The 19,351-nt window shown below is 46.1% G+C and overlaps 1 protein-coding gene and 1 long non-coding RNA gene across 9 annotated transcripts in view; one reads left to right on the top strand and one right to left on the bottom strand.

The window, feature by feature from the left end:
* Window positions 1-19,351, bottom strand: part of ST3GAL5 (ST3 beta-galactoside alpha-2,3-sialyltransferase 5) — a 49,270-nt gene that overhangs the window by 3,991 nt on the left and 25,928 nt on the right. For 3 of the 8 annotated variants that reach the window (XR_012379751.1, XM_073897450.1, XM_025868261.2), the window contains 5 exons: window positions 16,503-16,614; window positions 8,698-8,742; window positions 6,964-7,307; window positions 2,687-2,873; window positions 759-917 (listed from right to left, as the gene is read on the bottom strand). Coding sequence is in view for 7 of the 8 variants with exons in the window: in XM_073897450.1 (XP_073753551.1) it covers window positions 759-917; window positions 2,687-2,873; window positions 6,964-7,307; window positions 8,698-8,742; window positions 16,503-16,614 (847 nt within the window). In the remaining variant the exon portion in view is untranslated. Of the gene's footprint in view, window positions 1-758; window positions 918-2,686; window positions 2,874-3,357; window positions 5,390-6,963; window positions 7,308-8,697; window positions 8,743-16,502; window positions 16,615-19,351 lie in introns of those variants that run through there. The other 5 variants (XM_073897451.1, XM_025868262.2, XM_073897452.1 and 2 more) reach the window with 4 other exon arrangements.
* LOC112821088 (uncharacterized) lies at window positions 8,962-10,829 on the top strand. The gene is made up of 2 exons (XR_003207343.2): window positions 8,962-9,375; window positions 9,578-10,829. It is a non-coding gene; the product is annotated as an uncharacterized lncRNA (long non-coding RNA).

Genomic DNA, 19,351 nt, shown 5'->3' with positions numbered 1-19,351 from the left:
TCTCAGGGTCATGAGTTCAAGCCCCGCATTAAAAAAAAAAAAAAAAAAAGTTTAAGGATGATTTCCACTGCTTTTAAAAAAGTTATCTTTAAAGACCCAGGCTTAGCTATTCGGCTCATAAAGAAACTGATAATAAAGGCATCACCACCCTCCTGGTGTTGGCACAGGGTTTGCAGGTAAAGAATTTCTATTGCAGTGAACGAAGTAGAGAGAGCACAAAGGTTCTCAAGTTAGGCTACAAAATAAAATCACCCAGGGGACTTTGAAAATCCCAATATATAGACCACAGCAGAGAACAATTAAATAGAAAGTTTGGGATGGGACCCAAGGGTCAACTGAAAAGCACTGCTCTAGGGGGCGAACTTTACTTACCATCACCTATAAAGTGATGATAAATGTCAAGTCTGACCTGAGTGGCCCACTGAGTTAAAAATGTAAAGAACTTTCCAGACCACCAAAGTGCCTTTCACTCTGGAGTCCCAGAGTCAGAATACTTTAAATAATATCTCAGTGACCTAAATGTTAACATGTGGACTACACAAAAGAGAGAAGTCACCAGGGGAAAAGCCAAGTAAACAATGAGGAGCCCTGAAATCAAGATGCAGAACAGCAAACACGCACGGGGCCTGAAATCAGTGACTACATTTCTACACTGGGAGATGCTTCTGGGGATACAGCTGAGCCTAAGTGAAATTTGTACAGAGATCTCCCTTCCAACACGGAGAAGAACAGTTAACTTTCAATTACAACAAAAATACCTTATCTCGGCCCCAGAACCTTGACTGGGGCTCTGAGTATTGAAGGATGTCAAAGGCAGTCTCTTTGATAATAACTGGATTCAAAATCCTGAAGTGTTTTGGCTGTAGTGGGATTTTTTCCGCCACCTGCTTCCAAAAGAAGAGCCGCACCCAAAATGGCTAAGGGAAGAAAGCAAGCAATCATTAGGGGGACTGAATAAAGTTATCATGCCATCAGAAGGCAGGAACGTGCACACCTGCTAAGCAGCCCAGAGCCGTGGGCACGACCCCAAATGGGCTGGGGTACTGCAGTCACTGAGATCAAGGCCAGTCCGATGCCCCAGCTCAGAGTAGCAACCCCAAAGGACCTGACTTATGAAGGTGGCACTGGACAAGAAGAGGAACGGCAGAACCAGCTCTGGTTTGTTTGGGGAAGAAATTCCCCAGGGAATGACCTGAGAGGGGAAGCCTTTCTAAGACCGAAAGGCATCATTTGTCCCCGGGGAAGACCAGGCGAACAGATCCGATTTAAGGGTATTAAGGGCCATGAGTGCCCCACTCGGATCAGGCCCTCCCCCTGCATCCTCCCTCCACTGACTTGCTCTAGTTCCTAGTCCTGTGAAGTCTCCTGGTAACCGACTGTAAGTCATTTCCTATGTGCTTCATCTTCCAACTAGACCAACTTCTACCCAATGGAAAATCCAGATCATGATAAGCTATACAGAATCAGGCTTTGCAGACAGAAATTCTCCATCAGATGGTGCTTATGTGAAAAGTCTAATATATCCTATTAATTTTGCAGACAACTAGCTTTTATGTGTGTCTATAAACGTGACAGTTGACCTCTGAAATTTATTTCAGCATAATGGGTGGGGCCATAAAGTAGTATGATCAATTATTACAACAAACAAAAGGGAGCTCATGAGGGCCATTTCCTCAACATCTGCCCCTCTGGAATTCTGTGAATTTACTCCAACAAGGGGACTGCCAGCAGAGCATTTTTAGACAATCTCTTGGGGAATATTCCTCAGAGGTTTTATATATATATTCTTTTAAAAATCCTCAATAATGGTTTATATTCATCCAAGTAAGTCTAATTTCTGGATTAGCCAAAAGATATGTAAATTCAAGCCTGGTGAATAAGGTAGGTGATCAGTAATAACAATTTTGGTCCAAAACCTGATATTCTCATTAAGTAATGATTGCAATTAATCTTAAATTCTGAAAGTCATTCCCAACAAGGAATACTGATAGTTTCTACAAAGGCAGTAGCTATTTGAAAGACTACACAGGGGGCGCCTGGGTGGCTCAGTTGTTAAGCATCTGCCTTCAGCTCAGGTCATGATCCCAGTGTCCTGGGATCAAGCCCTGCATCAGGCTCCCTGCTCAGCGGGAAGTCTGCTTCTCCCTCTCCCACTCCCCCTGCTTGTGTTCCCTCTCTCGCTGTGTCTCTGTCAAAAAAATGAATAAAATCTTTAAAAAAAAAGAAAGACAACACAAAAGTACAATTGACCCTTGAATGATGTGGGGGTTAGGGGCACCATCATCCCCTCCCCGAGTAACTGAAATCCACAGATAACTTCTGACTCCCCAAAAACATAACTACTAATAGCCTACTGCTGACCAGAGGCCTTACCGATAATATAAACAGTTAACACATTATTTTGTATATGTATTATATGTTGTATTCTTACAATAAAGCAAGCTAGAGAAAGGAAAACGTTATTAAGAAAATCATAAGGAAGAGAAAATACCTTTACAGTACTGCACTGTATTTATCAAAAACAATCTGCGTACAAGTGGACCCATGCAGTTCAAACCCATGTTGTTCAGGGGTCAACCGTATACATTCCACTGTGTTTGTTTAAAAATAAAAGTCTGTAATTACAGTTAGAGACCCCTCCACTTTTTATGAAGGAACACTGGAGAGCTGAATTTCTAGTGCTTACCAGGGTTTCATTTTTTACCATTGCTTGAAGCCAGTTGAAGTCAACACTCTTAAATAAAACAGCAACAAACAAGTCATTGGAATAATATTCAAGGTCAGACAGTGGCGCACCCTCTGGATAAGTCATCCTGATAGTAGTTTTATTACCAACATGCTCGGAATATCCCTCAACTGGTGCACTGTTTAACCTATTTAAATAAAAAGGACAAAGATGAATTGACAAAGCAAACCATCAACTACTGTATCACATCATGCAAGATCTCTTCGTTGTGTCCCACACACGTTTATAGGGCTGGGAGTAAGCTGTGGGTTGGGAGTAAGGCCTCCCTCCCGGCAACCTCAAGTCCCCAAGGGACGCCCACACCTCCTCTCTGAATGTCAAGCAATTCCATCCAGTCCTACCATTTTAAGCCAACCCAAACATTATACTTCGGGCTTTCTCTGGGCATCAGTAATGTTTCCTCGAAAGCTTCCCGCTGTGCTCAGATATTAGGAGATCTTGCCAGAATTTCAGAAAGGTAATCAGAAAGGAAACCAGGAAACCAGGGCGAGGCAGACCCAAACCACAATGATATTGACAGGGTTGGGACCAAGGAGGGCACTCGGCCGAGGTGCATCCTTAAAGCAAGGACTTGGGACACTTAAAACTGTTAGACCAACAAAGGCCCTTACCAGCGTGGTTGTTTTGGGGCAGATTCTAAGAACTCTTCTGAAAGCACTACCACTCACCCAGTTAAGAGTTTCGTAACCTCCAAGTCTGTTTGGTCCTTCCCCTATATTACCACACCTCTATCTCGGGTTTCTTCTCTATTCCATGCCACTTCTAGATCTGATACCTACCCCTGGATTATCAAAAGGTAATTATTACACATGACAACCAAATGCAAGGCATGCCCCTGAGGCAGTTATTCCCCCCCACCCCGCCTTTCTTTTCTTTTTCAAAATAAAGGACATTATCAGGGTTGTTGGTGAAATCTGGATAAGGACTAGATAGGGCCTATATTTTCTCAGTGTTCATTTCCTAGTTCTGCACAATGTTCTGTGGTTCTACAGTTCTAGAATAGAGTGTCCTTGTTCTTGGGAAATGCACACTGACTTATTTAAGGGTAAAGGGGCTTGATATTTGCAACTAACTATCAAAGGGTTCAGAAAAGTATAATCGTATATATAAAGAGAAAAACATAAAGCAATGTAATAAAGTTGGAGAATCTGGGGGAAGGGTGAATGGGCGGTTCTCTGTACTATTCTTGCAACTTTTCTGTTAAATTTGGAATTGTTCCAAACCTAAAAGTTACCCCCCAAAAGCTTCTTAACTGATATTCTCCCTCATCATCAGGCTAAGCCACCATTCCTCTGTCCCCAGCACTCGGTGGCCTCCCAGTGGCCATGCTCCCCAGTCTGGTGATCTGCAGGCCACCACTGGGCATCAGGCCACCTTGCAGCCCCTTCCCCACTCTCCCAGCCCCACTCTCCTTGTAGTGAGCAAAATGGAATCTCTCCTGTGAGGCAGGGGCCTGAGTCAAGCAATGACGCAAGCACGTAAGGTACTGCAGCTAGGAGAGACCAGCATCAGCTGACCCCCAGAATTGATAACAAGCAGAACCAGAGGAGGTCTGCGGGGGCCCAAGACCAATAAAATCCCTTTAAAAGGGGAAGGATTTTGGCAGCAAACTGTTAGACTCCTCAGACCTGACCCCTCTATGTCTGACCACTTGTAAAAGGCAACTGCCGCCGAAGGCTCTGCCCAAATGATCTCCGAGCAGAACCAAGAGGCTTCGCTGCTGGAACATCAGAAGCAGGAAGTGCTGAGAGCCGACGCGGACCAGACCGAGGCTTTATCTCAACTGCACCCCACAGACTGACTTCGCGTTTGGTTCGTTCACTTCCTGCACCCTTCTGTTAGCTTGTTTGTTGTGTGGTTTGTCTTCTCTCCTGCTTTGTGTGCTGTGTAAGAAGCCAAGTTTAACCACACGTGAATTATCATCGAGTCTGGAATCGTGAACCTGCTTTCTAATCGTGATTAACTTTGCTTTGTGACTGAATAAAGCTGACACTGGGGAAAGACACACTCGTGTGTGTGCCTCCAGAGCGTGCTCCTGACACTCCTGCAATAGGGCAGGGCTCCACACCCGAGATCTCCCTGCCTGCCTCCTCCCTGGAGCGCCCAATGCCACTGTTCGGCAAGGCCCCCCTTCTCTCCCACCACCTCTCCTCTGGCCCAGAGTGCGCACTGTTGGCACCCCTGGTTTCTCTCCGCTCCTCTTCCTGTATCAGTCACGTGCCGTTAGATGGGCACGGGGCCCCGTCTGCCTGCGCACACATCTTTCAGCCGCTCACACGGGGCCAGGCTTAGATTCGGAAAGCCTCCGACCCTGCATTTGGACTGCTGGCATCTGGCCTGGACCCTGGGCCCTCTAGGGCCTCAACGTCTTCACTGGTGACACCAACAGAGGTGGCTTCCCGGAGGAATGAGAACCTCTAAAGCACGTGACGCAGTGTCTGGCACATGGAAAGCATCCCGTGAAAGGCAGTGGTTATAGCCTCCTTCACCCCAACCTTTACAGTCCTCATAGCCCAACCCCACTCCTACTCCTTCACCTTGCACCATTCCTGCTTTCTGGCCACTGGGGCCCACAGCACCCCTTTTACCTTTAAACTAGGCTCTTAACCTGTTTCTTCTCTCTCTTGGCTCTTACAAAAATCTGGTTCTTTCCTACAAACCCCTTACGCCCCCTGCCCCCTCCTCCTGAGCCCCCACCTTCCTACACATTCTCCAAAAATAGGTGCTAACATTTATTGAGCAATTACCCCAAGCCCGGCACTAAATGTTTTACGCTAAGTTCTAAGGGCTTTACATCTGTGAACTCATTTTGTCTTCACGGTAAGCCGAGAAGATGCGTACGGTGACTGCCTCCAGATGAGGAAACGGAGGCACAGGAGAGTTAGGAAATTTGCCTGAGATCGCAGCGACTGGGGACAAAGGCATTATGTGAACACATCACGTTTAGGCTCAAAATATCTGAAATGGATCTTGTCATCCTCCCTCACTAACCTGAGATTTTCCCCAACTACTCCCATTTCTGACAGCAGTTCCACTAACGTCTGAGACCCCCAGACTAGAAATCCTGGTGTCCTCCGACGTTAACTGTCAGGCTGTCAGAAAGTCCTGTAATTTACTTTCTCAATATACCTCTTGGAAACACATTAGTCTCCATTTCCACTTTCTCCGCCTCTGAGGTCCCCACACACTGCATGCACTGACCACAACCTCAAAACCCAGTCCCCGGCTCTAGCCTCTCCCGCCTTCAGTCAAACTCACACACTCCTGCTGAACAGATGTGATGGAAGACCCAGCACGTGCTGTACTCCTGGTTCTGCACTTCCTTCTGATAGGGAGAATTGATTAAAATGCCTAAAGAGCCTTAAAAACAATCGAATATCTTTAAGCCAACAATTCTAAGGATTCTTAGAATTATTTCCAAGGAAATAATCAGAGATAAAGTCATAAGTATGAGATATGCAAGGCATTTTCACAATAACAAAGAAACTGAAAAATTCAAAATATCCAGCAATAGAAGGACACTATAGAAATCACTTATGATACTCTCATTTAAAGGACTGCTAAGCACTTGGAAGAGTTAATTTTCCACGAAATATTTAATGGCCTCAGAAACTGTTCATAATATTATGTTCAAAAAGCAAAACACTTGATAAGAATATAAATGCACTCATTAGTATGTGTATAGAACAAAAGTGGAAAAAACACAGCAAATTAATAGCAGTTGGTTATCTGGGCTCCGAGGGGTTATTTTCTTCCTTACATTTTTCTATATTTTTTTAATCTTCAAGAATGAACATATTTTGCTTTTATAAGGAAAATAATTTTTAGCCAGTGAAACCAAAAAGACTCTAGGATGAGTGGAGTTCAGGCTGTGTGCGTCCTAGATCCCCGCCGGCCCTGTCTTGTGGGGCGCATCCACACCTAGCCCTGCTCCCGGAAACCAGGCATCCCACCAACTCACTGCCCCCCCAACACCACGTGTGCCTCTTGGTCCTGCCTAGCTCAGGCTTCCTCCTGAATCTAGCCAGCCTTCCAAACCTCACCTCCTCTGCAATTAGGGTCAGTGTGGCACAGTTTGGGGCATCCAATCATTTCGTGTTTTTGTTCCAACATCTCAAGCAGTAAGCCCCCTGCAGGCACTCCCCGTGTCCCTCACTGCTGCCGGTTCAACGAGGACCAACAGCAGTGAGGTAAACTCTGGAGGTGAACCCATGTACCTTATCACAACATCGAACTGGTTCAGGGCATGGCCCAGCACCAGTCCGTGGAGTATTCCACCGCTTCCGATAACCACACAACGCCTACAGCTCTTGGCTCTCAAGTGTTCAGGCAGGTCATGCTCAGGCAGTATTTCCAAGAGGGTCTGGACTTGACTGGAGAACTTCCGGAATCCAAAAGGAGGATCGTACTTGTACTCGGCTTCCTTCACTTTGGCGGCCTCCTTCACGAAAGGCGGTAAGTCCGGGTTGTACCTGTGCTCAAACAACTGCGTCATCAACTTCTTCGCAAACTTGGGTCGGCACTCCTTTTGCAAGACTTGCTGAGCATATTTCTGAGCTCGCTGGAATGAAATCACACCAATCTGAGTTGGAGAAACTCTCAGGCATTAGAAATATCCTCTTACAGACGACACTGTGTCCTGTGATGTCTGATAGAGCTCCCTGTTGAGTCCTGTCTTTCAGCATAAAATGTCTGCTTTTTTAGAGCTAACTGATGCTCAGAAACGTAAAGAAATAACCAGGGAGATAAACTCAACAAGAATATTTACTTCATTATACAAGGAAAGCATGTCTTTGTACCCCCACCTCCTACCCCTAGCCTAAGGTTGTTCTCCAAATAAATTTGGGGTGAGATATGTACTTTGAAGTCGCTCACATTTTATAAAACCCGTCACATGCTACCACATGGATGAACCTGAGAACACTGTACTAAGTGAAATACGCCAGTCACAAAAGGACTGTCTGACTGCACTTATGTAAAGTCTCTAAAGTACTAAAATTCATAGAAACAGAAAGTAGAATGGTGGTTGTCAGGGACTGGGCGGGGCAGGGACAAATGGGGAGATGCTGTTTAATGGGTCCAGAGTTTCGGTTCTGCAAGATGTAAAAGTGCTAGAAGTCTGTTTCACAGCAATGTGAATACACTTAACAGGGCCAGACTGCATACTAAAATATAGTTGAGATGGTAAGTTTTATGTGTTTTGCTTTTTTTTTTTTTACCATAATTTAATAAAATTTCGTATTTCAGGTTCTTATCTAGCAGGATGAGAAACAGGCGGATTTATCAGTTGGGCAATGAGCTTCATAGAGTCTGGAATGCAAGTTATTCTAAATGTAATCAGGCACAATGTCATGTCAACATAGGAGTGGCCTCGGTTTTGCATACGATTTTCCCTGCACATTAATGCTTTGCCTCCACAAGGAACGGCCACCACTGTAGGCCAAGTACAGGGGTCCAGCTGAATGCAGCGCCCCTCGGAGGGACACGGTCCAAAGGCCCACTTGCCCCAGGCTTCCTCCTGGCTCAGTGTGGCCAGATGCTGCTCACAACCGCTTGGCCAGCAGTTCTCCCTCATCGTTGTGCTTTCTGCCCCGATCTCCACACTCAGCAGCGCTGGCCCTGCCTTCCCCGTCCTCCCACCAGGCTATCTTCGCACACGTGCACGTACCCATGCATGCGTGTCTGCGTGTATGAAGTCCCAGAGTTCCTGCGATATTTATTTTTAGGACTGAATGTGTCTTTTAAACCATGTCTACACTACAATGAGAATTATTATTGTTACATATTATTTTAAATGTACGCCCCAACTATGTTTTTCCTCAAAGTTTTATTATTTTTATGGTCTGGTTTTTGAATAATGAATATTTTTGTAGGAAAACACCTATCTTATTATAGCAGAAGGCCCCCTGCTCCTCCCTTTTTAAGTTACAGCTTCAAAGAGTTATCAGTACCTGGTAAGAGCACACTGTCTGCATCTTGAGGACGTGGCCCCGTTTCTGAAAAGAGGAACCGATACTCTCTGAGCACAGATGAAGCTGCAGACACCATACACAGTCACGGTCTCGGTCTCCCGTCACCGAATCTCCCACACTTTAAAATATGGCCATTAGTCTCTTCACTTTGTGGGCTCAAGGGGGCATAACCAGTTAAGAGGGCTGAGCTGGCGTGCTAACCCAGTCTGATGACTTCCCGAACGCCTAAAACCACAGCCTCTGTCTACACAGAGCAGCACACAAACACCACCACAGAGAACAAGAGTTTAAATACGAACCGGTATCTTCGTGAGAGATCAGTGGGAAAGCCCCGCAAGGACCAGTCGTGACCCTGAGCAGCACCAGAACGGAAGGCCTGCCAAGCCCATGTCACTCTGCAGCCCGCAGAGACTCACTGCCCCATCAGTGGGGGCAGGGTGAGCAGACAGGCCACCCACACCACACACGTCTGCCCCAGACCCGAGGGCTGAAGGTTATGAACAGCAAGTCGTATAGAACAAGAGGTTGAATCTTTCGCTATAGAACGACATGTCAAGCATCTGGTGTTGCAGATCTCCTAGGACAGAAATGAACGTCTGAGAAGTGCCCGGAGGAACCCAGAGCAGCTTCAGGATCGATGCATGACTGGAAAGACAAGTAGGTGATTGAGCCAGAAACCTGGGCTCAGCTCTCCTGGGCTGCCAAATTTCCTCTTTAGAAGTTTCACTTGGAAGGAGGGAAATTTCATTCCATTTCCATTCTGGCAAAGAGCTCCATTTCAGGCTTCACACTTAATTTTCTAGGCTGGGAGCAGAGCACAAGGCTTAGTAATCACCCTCTGACCATGACTCTCTCACAGCGAGGTGCAATACATCGATCCGGGGGAACGAGTGTTTGAAACACCACTGGAACCGTCTAGGGCGACAGCAATTCCTTTTCTCCTTCTGTTTCACCTCATTTAGAGACATGTAACAAGCCCTGAGAAAGCCCCGGGGAGCGTTTCTTCTAACCAGAAGCTGGTCCAGCCTCTCCCCTGACTCCTCCATGCCTTGAAAGCCTGGGGAGGAGAAGCTCACCTCGCGGAGCCATGACAAAGAAAGGACTGTGACCCTTCTCTTCCCCCTGCTGCAGAAAGCTCCAACGCTGGAAGCCGAAGCAGGCCGGAGAGGAAGGACACGGAGGGGTCTGGGTGGCATCCATCCAGGGTGAGGGCCACGGGGGAGCAGAGAACCAGAGACTCTTGCAAAGATACAGGAACTCCCATTTCTCTCAAACCAAGGCATGGAAACGAGGGCTTCGGTTTTTACAAGCCTTCCAGGCTGAGCTTTCTGGCTGCCCACAACTAAGAATAAACAGACAGCTGGTAGTTCCAATTGTCAGTGAGGTGGCCGTTTGACATGGGAAACCACCATGTGACAATTCACTGAAGGGTGTTTAAAAAAACCCAAGTAATTCTCCTCGGCAAAGTCTCCACTTTCGTTTCTACTGCATAACTTTTAGGACAGTACTTCTCAGAAATATAAGTAAATGGCATAATTCTTCGTAAAAGGCAACGTTCTCTTTTCCTTCTTTAAATACAGGACAGGGCACTGCACTGAGGCTGAGGCAGAGTTTGGGGGCTGGAACTAACCAAACCGGGGTGGGCGCCCGACTCAGCCACAGGCCACGTGAACGGAGGGCATGAGTTAGGTCTGTGAAAGGCCGCTCCTGCTCTCCTCCTCACGGGCCCATTCCGCCGCCCCCCGCATTCTGCACTGTGCCCGAGACGTCACGTGAAGAATGGATACCATCACAGAACAGCGACCGCGGGCAAAGCTACTGCCACCCTGAACTCACGTTCAAGTTAGCCATCCGGAACCTTCCCCTGGCTACCAGCGGGGCAAAATCTGAATAACCAAGTCACAGAAAGAACACCACAGTAACAACTCAAGCAGTCAGGGGCGGCCGGGGACTGGTGGCTGAGGGTGGGGACAGACTACAACGGGTGAGGGAACTCACTTGGGTGAAGGATGGAATGTTCTAAAATTGGACTGGGGTGATGGGGGTGTAACTGTAAACGCACGGATGCTATCAAACTGTATGCTTAGGAGGAGTAAATCTTATGGTGCGTATACTTTGTCATGGTAAATGGTTAGGAAAAAACAATCAGAAAACCTGGATGCTGCATCCAGTTCTAGATCTATTAACCAGCAGTGTAGCCTTGACTAAAGCATCCAGCCCTAGGTCAAAGCTTCAGTTCCCTCATCTCTGACATTCGAGGACGGTCTGGGGCAAAGGGCTGGCGCCGAGGACAGGAAAGAACTGGTCTAGAGGTACAGGCGCCTGGACTAAAAACTCAGCCCAGGTCGCTCTGCTTACCTTGACTACGTGAGTGTAGATCTGCAGAGTCAGAGGGAAGTAAATTTGGCCATAATTAACTACACTGCATAAAATGCAGTCCCCTGGGTGGTATGCGGTTTTTAGCTGAGAAGAGAGAGGGCCTAGTTCAAACTGTTGCGACCACGTGGCCCAAACCTAAACTGACAGGAATGTACCCTCGCCTCTCTTCCAACATCTTTTAAATGCAATTTCACATCTACTAAATGCGCTTTCAAAGTATCTAGATCCTGGCAGAGACCACTGTTAGTCTTTTTAAAGAAATGGCACGTTAGGGGGCATCTTTAAATAGAAAAGACAAAATCCACAACCACCACGGCCACACTTCTGCTGCTGTATTAACACAGGCCGGGTCCAGCACAACCAGACAATGCTCAAGACTCCCACAGGGTCAGCAGGGTCCCCCTAACATGGCAAGCTGCTGAATATCCTCAGCAGAGCTAACAGGGCCTCATGGCTTTGAGGCCCTCTTCTGCTAACCTACATCCACAACAATTCAGATCTGTCTACACGCTCTTGGTGGTAAAGACCAATCTCCACCAACAGCCTGGAGACAGGGTCTTCTTTGAAGAGAGCTCAAACCACCTCACAGCCATTCAGAACACCAGGACCACACCGGCCAGCTTCTGTGGCCGTTTCCTCTACTCTGGGGACTTGAGAGAGAGTTTCTGATTTTGCTTTAATGAAACATGACCAGATATCAAATTTGGGACCTGGTGAGTGTGGCATTCAAGGCCTTTCCCCCCTCTTTGGTCCTGGCTCATTTTCAGTCTTCCATCCTGCTGTTCCCCACCCCAATCCTCAGTGATATCCAACTCTTGATGTACGCCTAGTTTGCAAAGCCCTGGAGGGCACATGCTTTCTGCACACACTGCTCCCTCGGCCTGGAATGAAGCAGGACAACCTGTCAGGACCACTGTGAAAAGTGGGGCATTCTGACAGTGTCAACAGTGTGAAAAAGCTATAAAAAAAGTCTCAAGTAAAAAGATAAAAAGCACCCCTAATTCCACCGCGGTTACAGCAGACTTTCATTTTCTGCTTTATTCATTTGTGAGCTGACCAAGGCTTTCACAAACACGTTTGACTTGTATCACTAGCCCCTGATTCTTTCCTCTTTCTCTACAAACTACAGGGGACTTTCGACTTTATTCATTTCTGTATTATCTGAAGTTTTGCACTTACTTTTGTGACTGGAAAAAATAATAATCTTTTAGACATCTTTTAGAATTGGGTTGATGTGGCAGTCACTGTGGGCTGCCTACTGGGTCTCCATTTCCCCGCTTCTTCTTAGGGAACCGTAGTTTTATGCAGGAAGCTAACAGCCCTGCTCCAGGCAGGCAGTGGGGCCTAGAAGGCTGACCTTGCCCATCAGATACTCCCATCCCCCTTGTCAGGGACTGGTTAGGAATCCTCACTGCAACCAATCAGGGCAGGGCACTGGCAGCCCTGAGAGACTGTTATTGGTCCCACAGTGAACTTAGGTTTTGAAACTGGCGCCATTAGCCTAAATGGAGGACTCCTTTTTCATGGTTTAGGGGAAAGGGGATGGCGAGATTCTTTTTTTTTCCTGTCTACTATCCACTGGTGGATATGAGGAGAGTTGAACAGAAACTATCTGACCTATTCCTTGAAGGGATATTAAACTTAATGTACATTACTGAAAATACTCAAAGAATTGCCTGTTATTTAACTGTGGCTTTTCTATTCAATCGGAGTTCAGAGATGAGACACCACACCATGGTTCAGTAATATCTCCCCTCCCTCTGGAGTTGAATATACCTAGGTACATATTCATTAACACAAAATGTTAGCACACAATCCCCATCTCCCAAGGGCTTGCTGAAAGGACAAGTGGGAAAGAGTTAAAATATTGCAGTGTTAAGTGTTAGGATTAAGGTATGAAGGCGCTTCTAGAAGACAGAGTAGGATGATCAGAGAAGGCTTCTTAGAAAAGGTAACTTCTGAGCTGAGAGTTGATGTAAAAGATAAGGAGCAGAGAGGCCAAGGGAGGGAAGGGCTCCAGGCAGTGAAGTTAGAAAGAACAGAGCAAACATAGGGGAAAGTCTTTTCAACAAATGGTGCCAGGAAAACTGGATACCACTTTCTAAAGAAAAAGGCTGGACCCCAACCTCCCACCACATACAAAAACTAACTCAAAATAAATTAAAGGCCTACAGCCAAGAGCTAAAACTATAAAACTCTCAGAAGAAAACACAGGCTTAGGCAATGATTTCTTAGATATGACATCAAAAGCACAAGGAACAAAGAGGAAAAAGAGATAAACTGGACTTCACCAAAATTAGAAAATTTTGTGCTTAAAAAAAAAAGAAAGAAACTTTTGTGCTGAAAATGACACCATCAAGAAAGTGAAAAGACAATTCACAAAATGGGTGAAAATACTCGCAAGCCATATATCTGATTAAGGGACCGGTAGCCAGAATATATGGAGAACTATTACAACTCAGTAATATGAAGACAAATAGCCAAATGAAAAACTGGACAAAGAACTTGAATAGACATTTCTCCTTAGAAGACATACAAATGGCCAATGAGCACACACAAAAAGAGGCTCATCATTAGTTACCAGGGAAATACAAATGAAAACCATAATGAGGAAGAAAGAAAGAAGCTCGACCAAGGGGTTGTGAAGGGATTTAGTGCCGGGTACCAGCAGCGCTGGGCGGCAACAGGAGGCTGAAGAGCCTGGCGGGAATGAAGGCACAAAGAGTCCCACAGGCCAGACTCAGAAGTCTGGATTTTCTAAAGGTAACGGGAACAAATCAGAGTTTGAAACCAGGACACACCGTACTGGATTCAATTTTTGGAAATACTACTACCACCATAGTGGGGCATGCCTGGATGCAGAAAGGCGGGTAAGGAGACATGAAACTGGGGCAACGGGTGGGAGCAGAGGAACTGGAGCATTATTCCTGCTCCCAGAATCCCAGAAACTGTCTATTTTTATAAACACCATCCTTGTTTTCAAATAACTTCTATTTTGGATGAGACAACAAAACACTTAGGTAAACTACTGTATCAGATGGAGTTTCAAAGTACGGTTAAGGTGCAGCATCAAAGGCACTGAGTTGGGGACCAGCACTGAGAGCAGGGAAGAAACCAGCCTATCCTTTCCAGCCCGGTACTGGTAAAATTACAGACAACCACACTTTCGGGCCTGGAAGGGATCAGAAAAGCCCTTGCACCACCAACTGTCTGATGCCTAAATTCTATCTACAGGACCAAACAGTTACCCTGGCTTTGCTTCAAGAGCTCCAGAGATGCGCCAGACTGATCCCATTAATGCGGCCCATTAATCCCATCTTCTGATGCCCAGGACCATCACCTCCTTCTCCTTTCAGCTGGGCTGCCTTCCCTGGATCCACACGTCCGTCACTAAGGCCACCTGGGCGGAGCTGCCCCTCCCAGAGGCCTGCAGCTGCCACATGCCCTGCACCAGGCCTTCTGTCCTTCCAGCTACGCAAACGTTCCCATCCCTTCCAAGGTTCCTCGGGGACATGGTCTTGAGTCTCTTCTCTGGTCATCCTCAGAAGTCACTGGGACTCCTTGGGGAACCTTCCAGAGTAATAGCTGTAATGATCAGAGCACTTGTCTGAGCCCTGCAGGGACGGGCAGACCATCCCTGGGCTATTAATGTCGCTTACGGGGAACAGTTATAGGCAGCCACGGCACAGGCCGATGCAGACGGCGCTGGCCTGGCCCTAAACCCGCAAAGCTGATTTTACCCCCGGTGTTACTACAGCACATCTCCTCCATCTTGTGCTTGTGAAATGGTGGGCTGGACCCTGGCACGCCAGAGCTCCTGTCTCTCCTCAATTAGCCCAGTCTCAAGAGCGATTATCTCTGCCGTCGGTCAGATGGTCCACAGCGTGACTAACTAGATGGGCAGGAGAAAGAGGCCACAAAGAGAATGCAGACAAGCACCGCGAAGAAGCAAAGGCAAGAGTTCAGGGCCGTTGGGACGTCTGCAAGGCCAGCCGGGGCGGGAGGCGGGAGGCCCGAGCAGAGGCACGGGACACGTCCTGCTCCACCAGCATGGAGGAGCTGAGGCCGGCGGAATGAAAAGAGTCAGCCAGCCTCCGGGGACGGCCCCGCACGGGAAGGAAGGCTCTGGGAGACACAACGGTTCTGCAGGGGCCACGCTGCGCATGCGTTATTTATACTCCCTTCACTTTCTTCTACCTGCCTGTCTCACAGAAGAGGGGAGGCTGATTTGCAGGACATACAGATTGAAGAAAAAATACACGTGACGAAAAACAACTAGAAAAGGAGCTCCATGCACGTTATCTTATTCAACTCTGAGGACCGCCCTGTCACACAGATGTTGTCTGTATTTCAGCGCTGGGAAAACTGGGACTCAAAACAATTAAGAAACCCGCCCAAGGTCTCGTCTTTGACTAAGTGGCCTTTAGACTTGAATCTAGGTCAGAAATTTAAGGTCCCTCCTCTCCGCATCAGCCGACCTGTAACTCCTGGCTCCTTCTGTGGCCCTCCCCTACCCGGGCAGGGAGCGGGCAGCAGGGGCTCGGAACTCGAGACCACACTACTGAGTCCAAGCCCCGACTCTACCGCTGCCTAGTGAGGATGACCTTATACAGGCCACTTAATCTCCCTGTCCTTCCATCGCCTCAGCTGGGAGGTAATGACAGTTCCAGCTATGAGGGTTAAATGCGTTTATAGTGCTGAAGCACTTCTAGAATAGTTACACAGTATACATTAAACTAGATTAACTAAACTAGATGTGAACTTGGGCAAGCAGCTTAACCTCCCAGCCTTCATCGGTCAGAGGGAGAGAATACTGGGCTATCTCCCCGTCGTGATGATAATAATGTGCCCATACATGTTGGTCACCATTATTTGCCATGCTACCTGACTTCAAATCATCTCTTCTTTCATCCAGGACGGAACGTTATTGGATCATCTAACCACTCAGATAATCCGTGAAATTAGCATTTAATAGGTCAATTGATTTAGAAAAATAAATACAAATTGAAAGGAAAAAGCTTGAAATACAGTGTGAAATCATTAAAATGAAAAATAAGAATGACGTGACACTAAAAGAACTTGCCCCTGTTCTAAGGACACGTATGCTGGTAACATCACAGCAAGCTAGCCCCACGGTGGTGCCTAGAGCGGGTCAAGTGCAACTCACCTCCCCCCAATGACTTCGGTACATGAGGGAAGAATACTGTGGGGTGGGTGGGTTGGTTATTTGTTTTGCTGGGAGGGGGGAGGGGTTGTCTCTGATTTTGGAGTGCCTAAGATGAAGTGTTTTCTTTCTGTTTATAACTTTCCTGAGGACTCATTTATAACCCTTTAGAGATGATATTTCTGTTTAAGTATAAGCTTGGAAATATTTTAATTTAAACCACACCAATGGCATATCTAACCTTTACACGGTCCGGGTCCACATAATGCATTTTTTTCATGTCACATTCTTCAGTAGTATAATTTAACTTGAGAATATAAAGAATCCACACTCCAAACACAAGCAATGTACACCTGGAAAAAAAATCAATTAGGTATAATGATGCAGTTATGTGATAATCAAGAGAAATCATGTGAAATAAGGGAAAACCTACCCCAGCTTCAGTTTGCCTGCCAGGTAACATGAAAGTACAGCCTTTAAGGGGACCTTTGTGGCTGACTTAAGGCACCATTTCTTACTTTCCTGACAAGAAAAATTAGTCATTTACGACTATCTTTGTTATAAGTGAATACAGAGAAAACATTTTTCTGCAAAGGCACCCTAATAAAATATGAACCACAATGCAGACCACTGGACTTTACAAAACCAAGTAATAGCTTTTGAGCTACAGAATCTCAGCTTCAATTTTTTGCCACTTTAAAATACTGCCAGGGGCGCCTTGGTGGCTCAGTCATTAAGCGTCTGCCTTTGGCTCAGGTCATGATCCCAGGGTCCTGGGATCGAGCCCCGCATCGGGCTCCCTGCTCCGCGGGAAGCCTGCTTCTCCCTCCCCAACTCCCCCTGCTTATGTTCCCTCTCTCGCTGTGTCTCTCTCTGTCAAATAAATAAATAAAATCTTTAAAAAAAAAAAATACTGTCAGTCTTGGAGCGCCTGGGTGGCTCAGTCGTTAAGCATCTGCCTTCGGCTCAGGTCATGATCCCAGGTTCCTGGAATCGAGCCCCGCATCGGGCTCCCTGCTCAGCGGGAAGCCTGCTTCTCCCTCTCCCACTCCCCCTGCTTGTGTTCCCTCTCTCACTGTCTCTCTCTGTGAAATAAATAAATAAAATCTTTAAAAAAAATAAATAAAATAAAATAAAATACTGTCAGTCTTTCAAATACTGTATGATTCCACTTATACAAAGCACATCATCAAAAATCACAGAGACAAAAAGTAGAATGGGGGCTGCCAGGGGCCAGGCGAGGGGAGGGAGTCAGAGTTTAATGGGTAGAGAGTGTCGGTTCTACAAGATGCAAAGAGTTCTGGAGGGGGATGGTGTGATGGTTGCCTAACAAGGTGAATGTATTTGCTATCACTGAACTGTATATTTAGAAATGGTTAAGATGGTAAATACTATGTTATGGCTATTTTACCACAATAAAACAAATGGGGGAAAAATACTGGGAGGCCTTAAAAAAATAAGAAAACAAAATAAATAATCTACTCATTATTGCCTCTAAAGATTCAACCCAGAAATGAGGCTAACTGAGGTGAAACAGAACCACCAGTCACCCTTAAGACCATCTACAAAAACTGCTTTTAAAGATCCCACAAACTCCTATTATTATATAGTTTAAAATACACACATGCACCCACATACACACACAGGATTAAAGAATTGAGTCTAGTTCTGGTTCTAGAAATTTCGTTTTTTTAAAAAGATTATTTATTTATTTATTTATTTATTTAGAGAGTGGGAGCGCAAGCAGAGTGGGAGAGAATCTCAAGCAGACTCCCCACTACTGAGCATGAAGCCTGATGGTGTTCAATCCCATAATCCACAAGATCACAACCTGAGAAGAAATCAAGAGTCAGACACCCAACCAACTGAGCCACCCAAGTACCCCTGGAAACCTCATTTTTAATAAGCTAAGTGATACTGATAAACTAAAAGTAAAAAAAAAAAAAAAAAAGTTTAAACCTAAGTTTAGGAACCGTTGTTTTAAATAATTTGTGTTACTGAAAAGAGTTAAGGAATAACCTTAATGGGAAAATGATCCCTTTTCTAAAGGAAGGGACAGTTTAAAAAACACAGCATCTAGCACAATATACTATACACAATAGATGCTAAATATTTCTTAATATTTAAGGATGATGCAAGAAAGTATTGCTAGGAAGTGTTTTCAAGACTTCTTGATTCTTCTTTCAATAGGCTCTCCCGTGAAAACCTGGACAAGCAGGGGGTGAGTAACACACACACACACACACACACACACACACACACACACACACACACAATTTCTTATGTACACAGGACTGGTAATATTGGTTACCTTTCAGTGGGGGGCAGGAAAGAGAGGATATTTTACTGAGTACTTTTAATATCTTCTGAATTTTAAATCTTGTGAATATAGTATTACCTATTCTTCTCCCCAGCCCCCCAAAAAGGCATTACATTTGGTGCATATAATTCCCTTATCTTGATTACGAACAAACAGACAAGGAAGGAAGGAAGGAAGGAAGGAAGGGAGGAAGGAAGGAAGGAAGGAAGGAAGGAAGAACAGTGTGTTAAAAGCAGGCCCGGTACCTCGAGCACTGAGGACACTGCACTGGAATGCCTGGTCACGACTCTGTCATGCCCATACTATGCGCAGTGTGGGCCCAGGTTGACCTCGTTCACTGCCATGGGCCGGCATCCCACACAGTGCTGGGCATACCAGGTCTCAGTAAATATTGGTTGATGACAAAAGGAGATGGAAAATATTAATGTACATTTCCTTTCTCTACCTTCCTCTTTCTACACCCCCTAAATTAGGGGTATTTTCAAAAGGGTGATTTTCTTTTTTGTTTCTCTTTTTTTAAATATTTTATTTATTTATTTGAGAGAGCACGAGCAGGGGGTGGGGGGGCAAGGGCAGAGGGAGAAGGGGAGGGAGAAGCAGGCCTTCCCTGAGGTGGAGCTCGATGCCAGGACCCTACAATCATGACCTGAGCTGAAGGCAGACACGTAACTGACTGAGCCACCCAGGCGCCCCAAAAGGGTGATTTTCAACTTGGTTTGGCTGCTACCAAATGCAACTGCCAAGTCCCGCCCTTAACAATTCTACCACTT

The sequence above is a fragment of the Callorhinus ursinus genome, unplaced genomic scaffold (assembly GCF_003265705.2).
Source record: "Callorhinus ursinus isolate GAN/ISIS: 27379988/994484 unplaced genomic scaffold, GSC_fseal_2.0 scaffold10, whole genome shotgun sequence".
NCBI classification, from domain to species: Eukaryota; Metazoa; Chordata; class Mammalia; order Carnivora; family Otariidae; genus Callorhinus; species Callorhinus ursinus.
The sequence above is the reverse complement of the archived record's forward strand: the minus strand, read 5'-3'. Positions and strand labels throughout refer to the sequence as shown.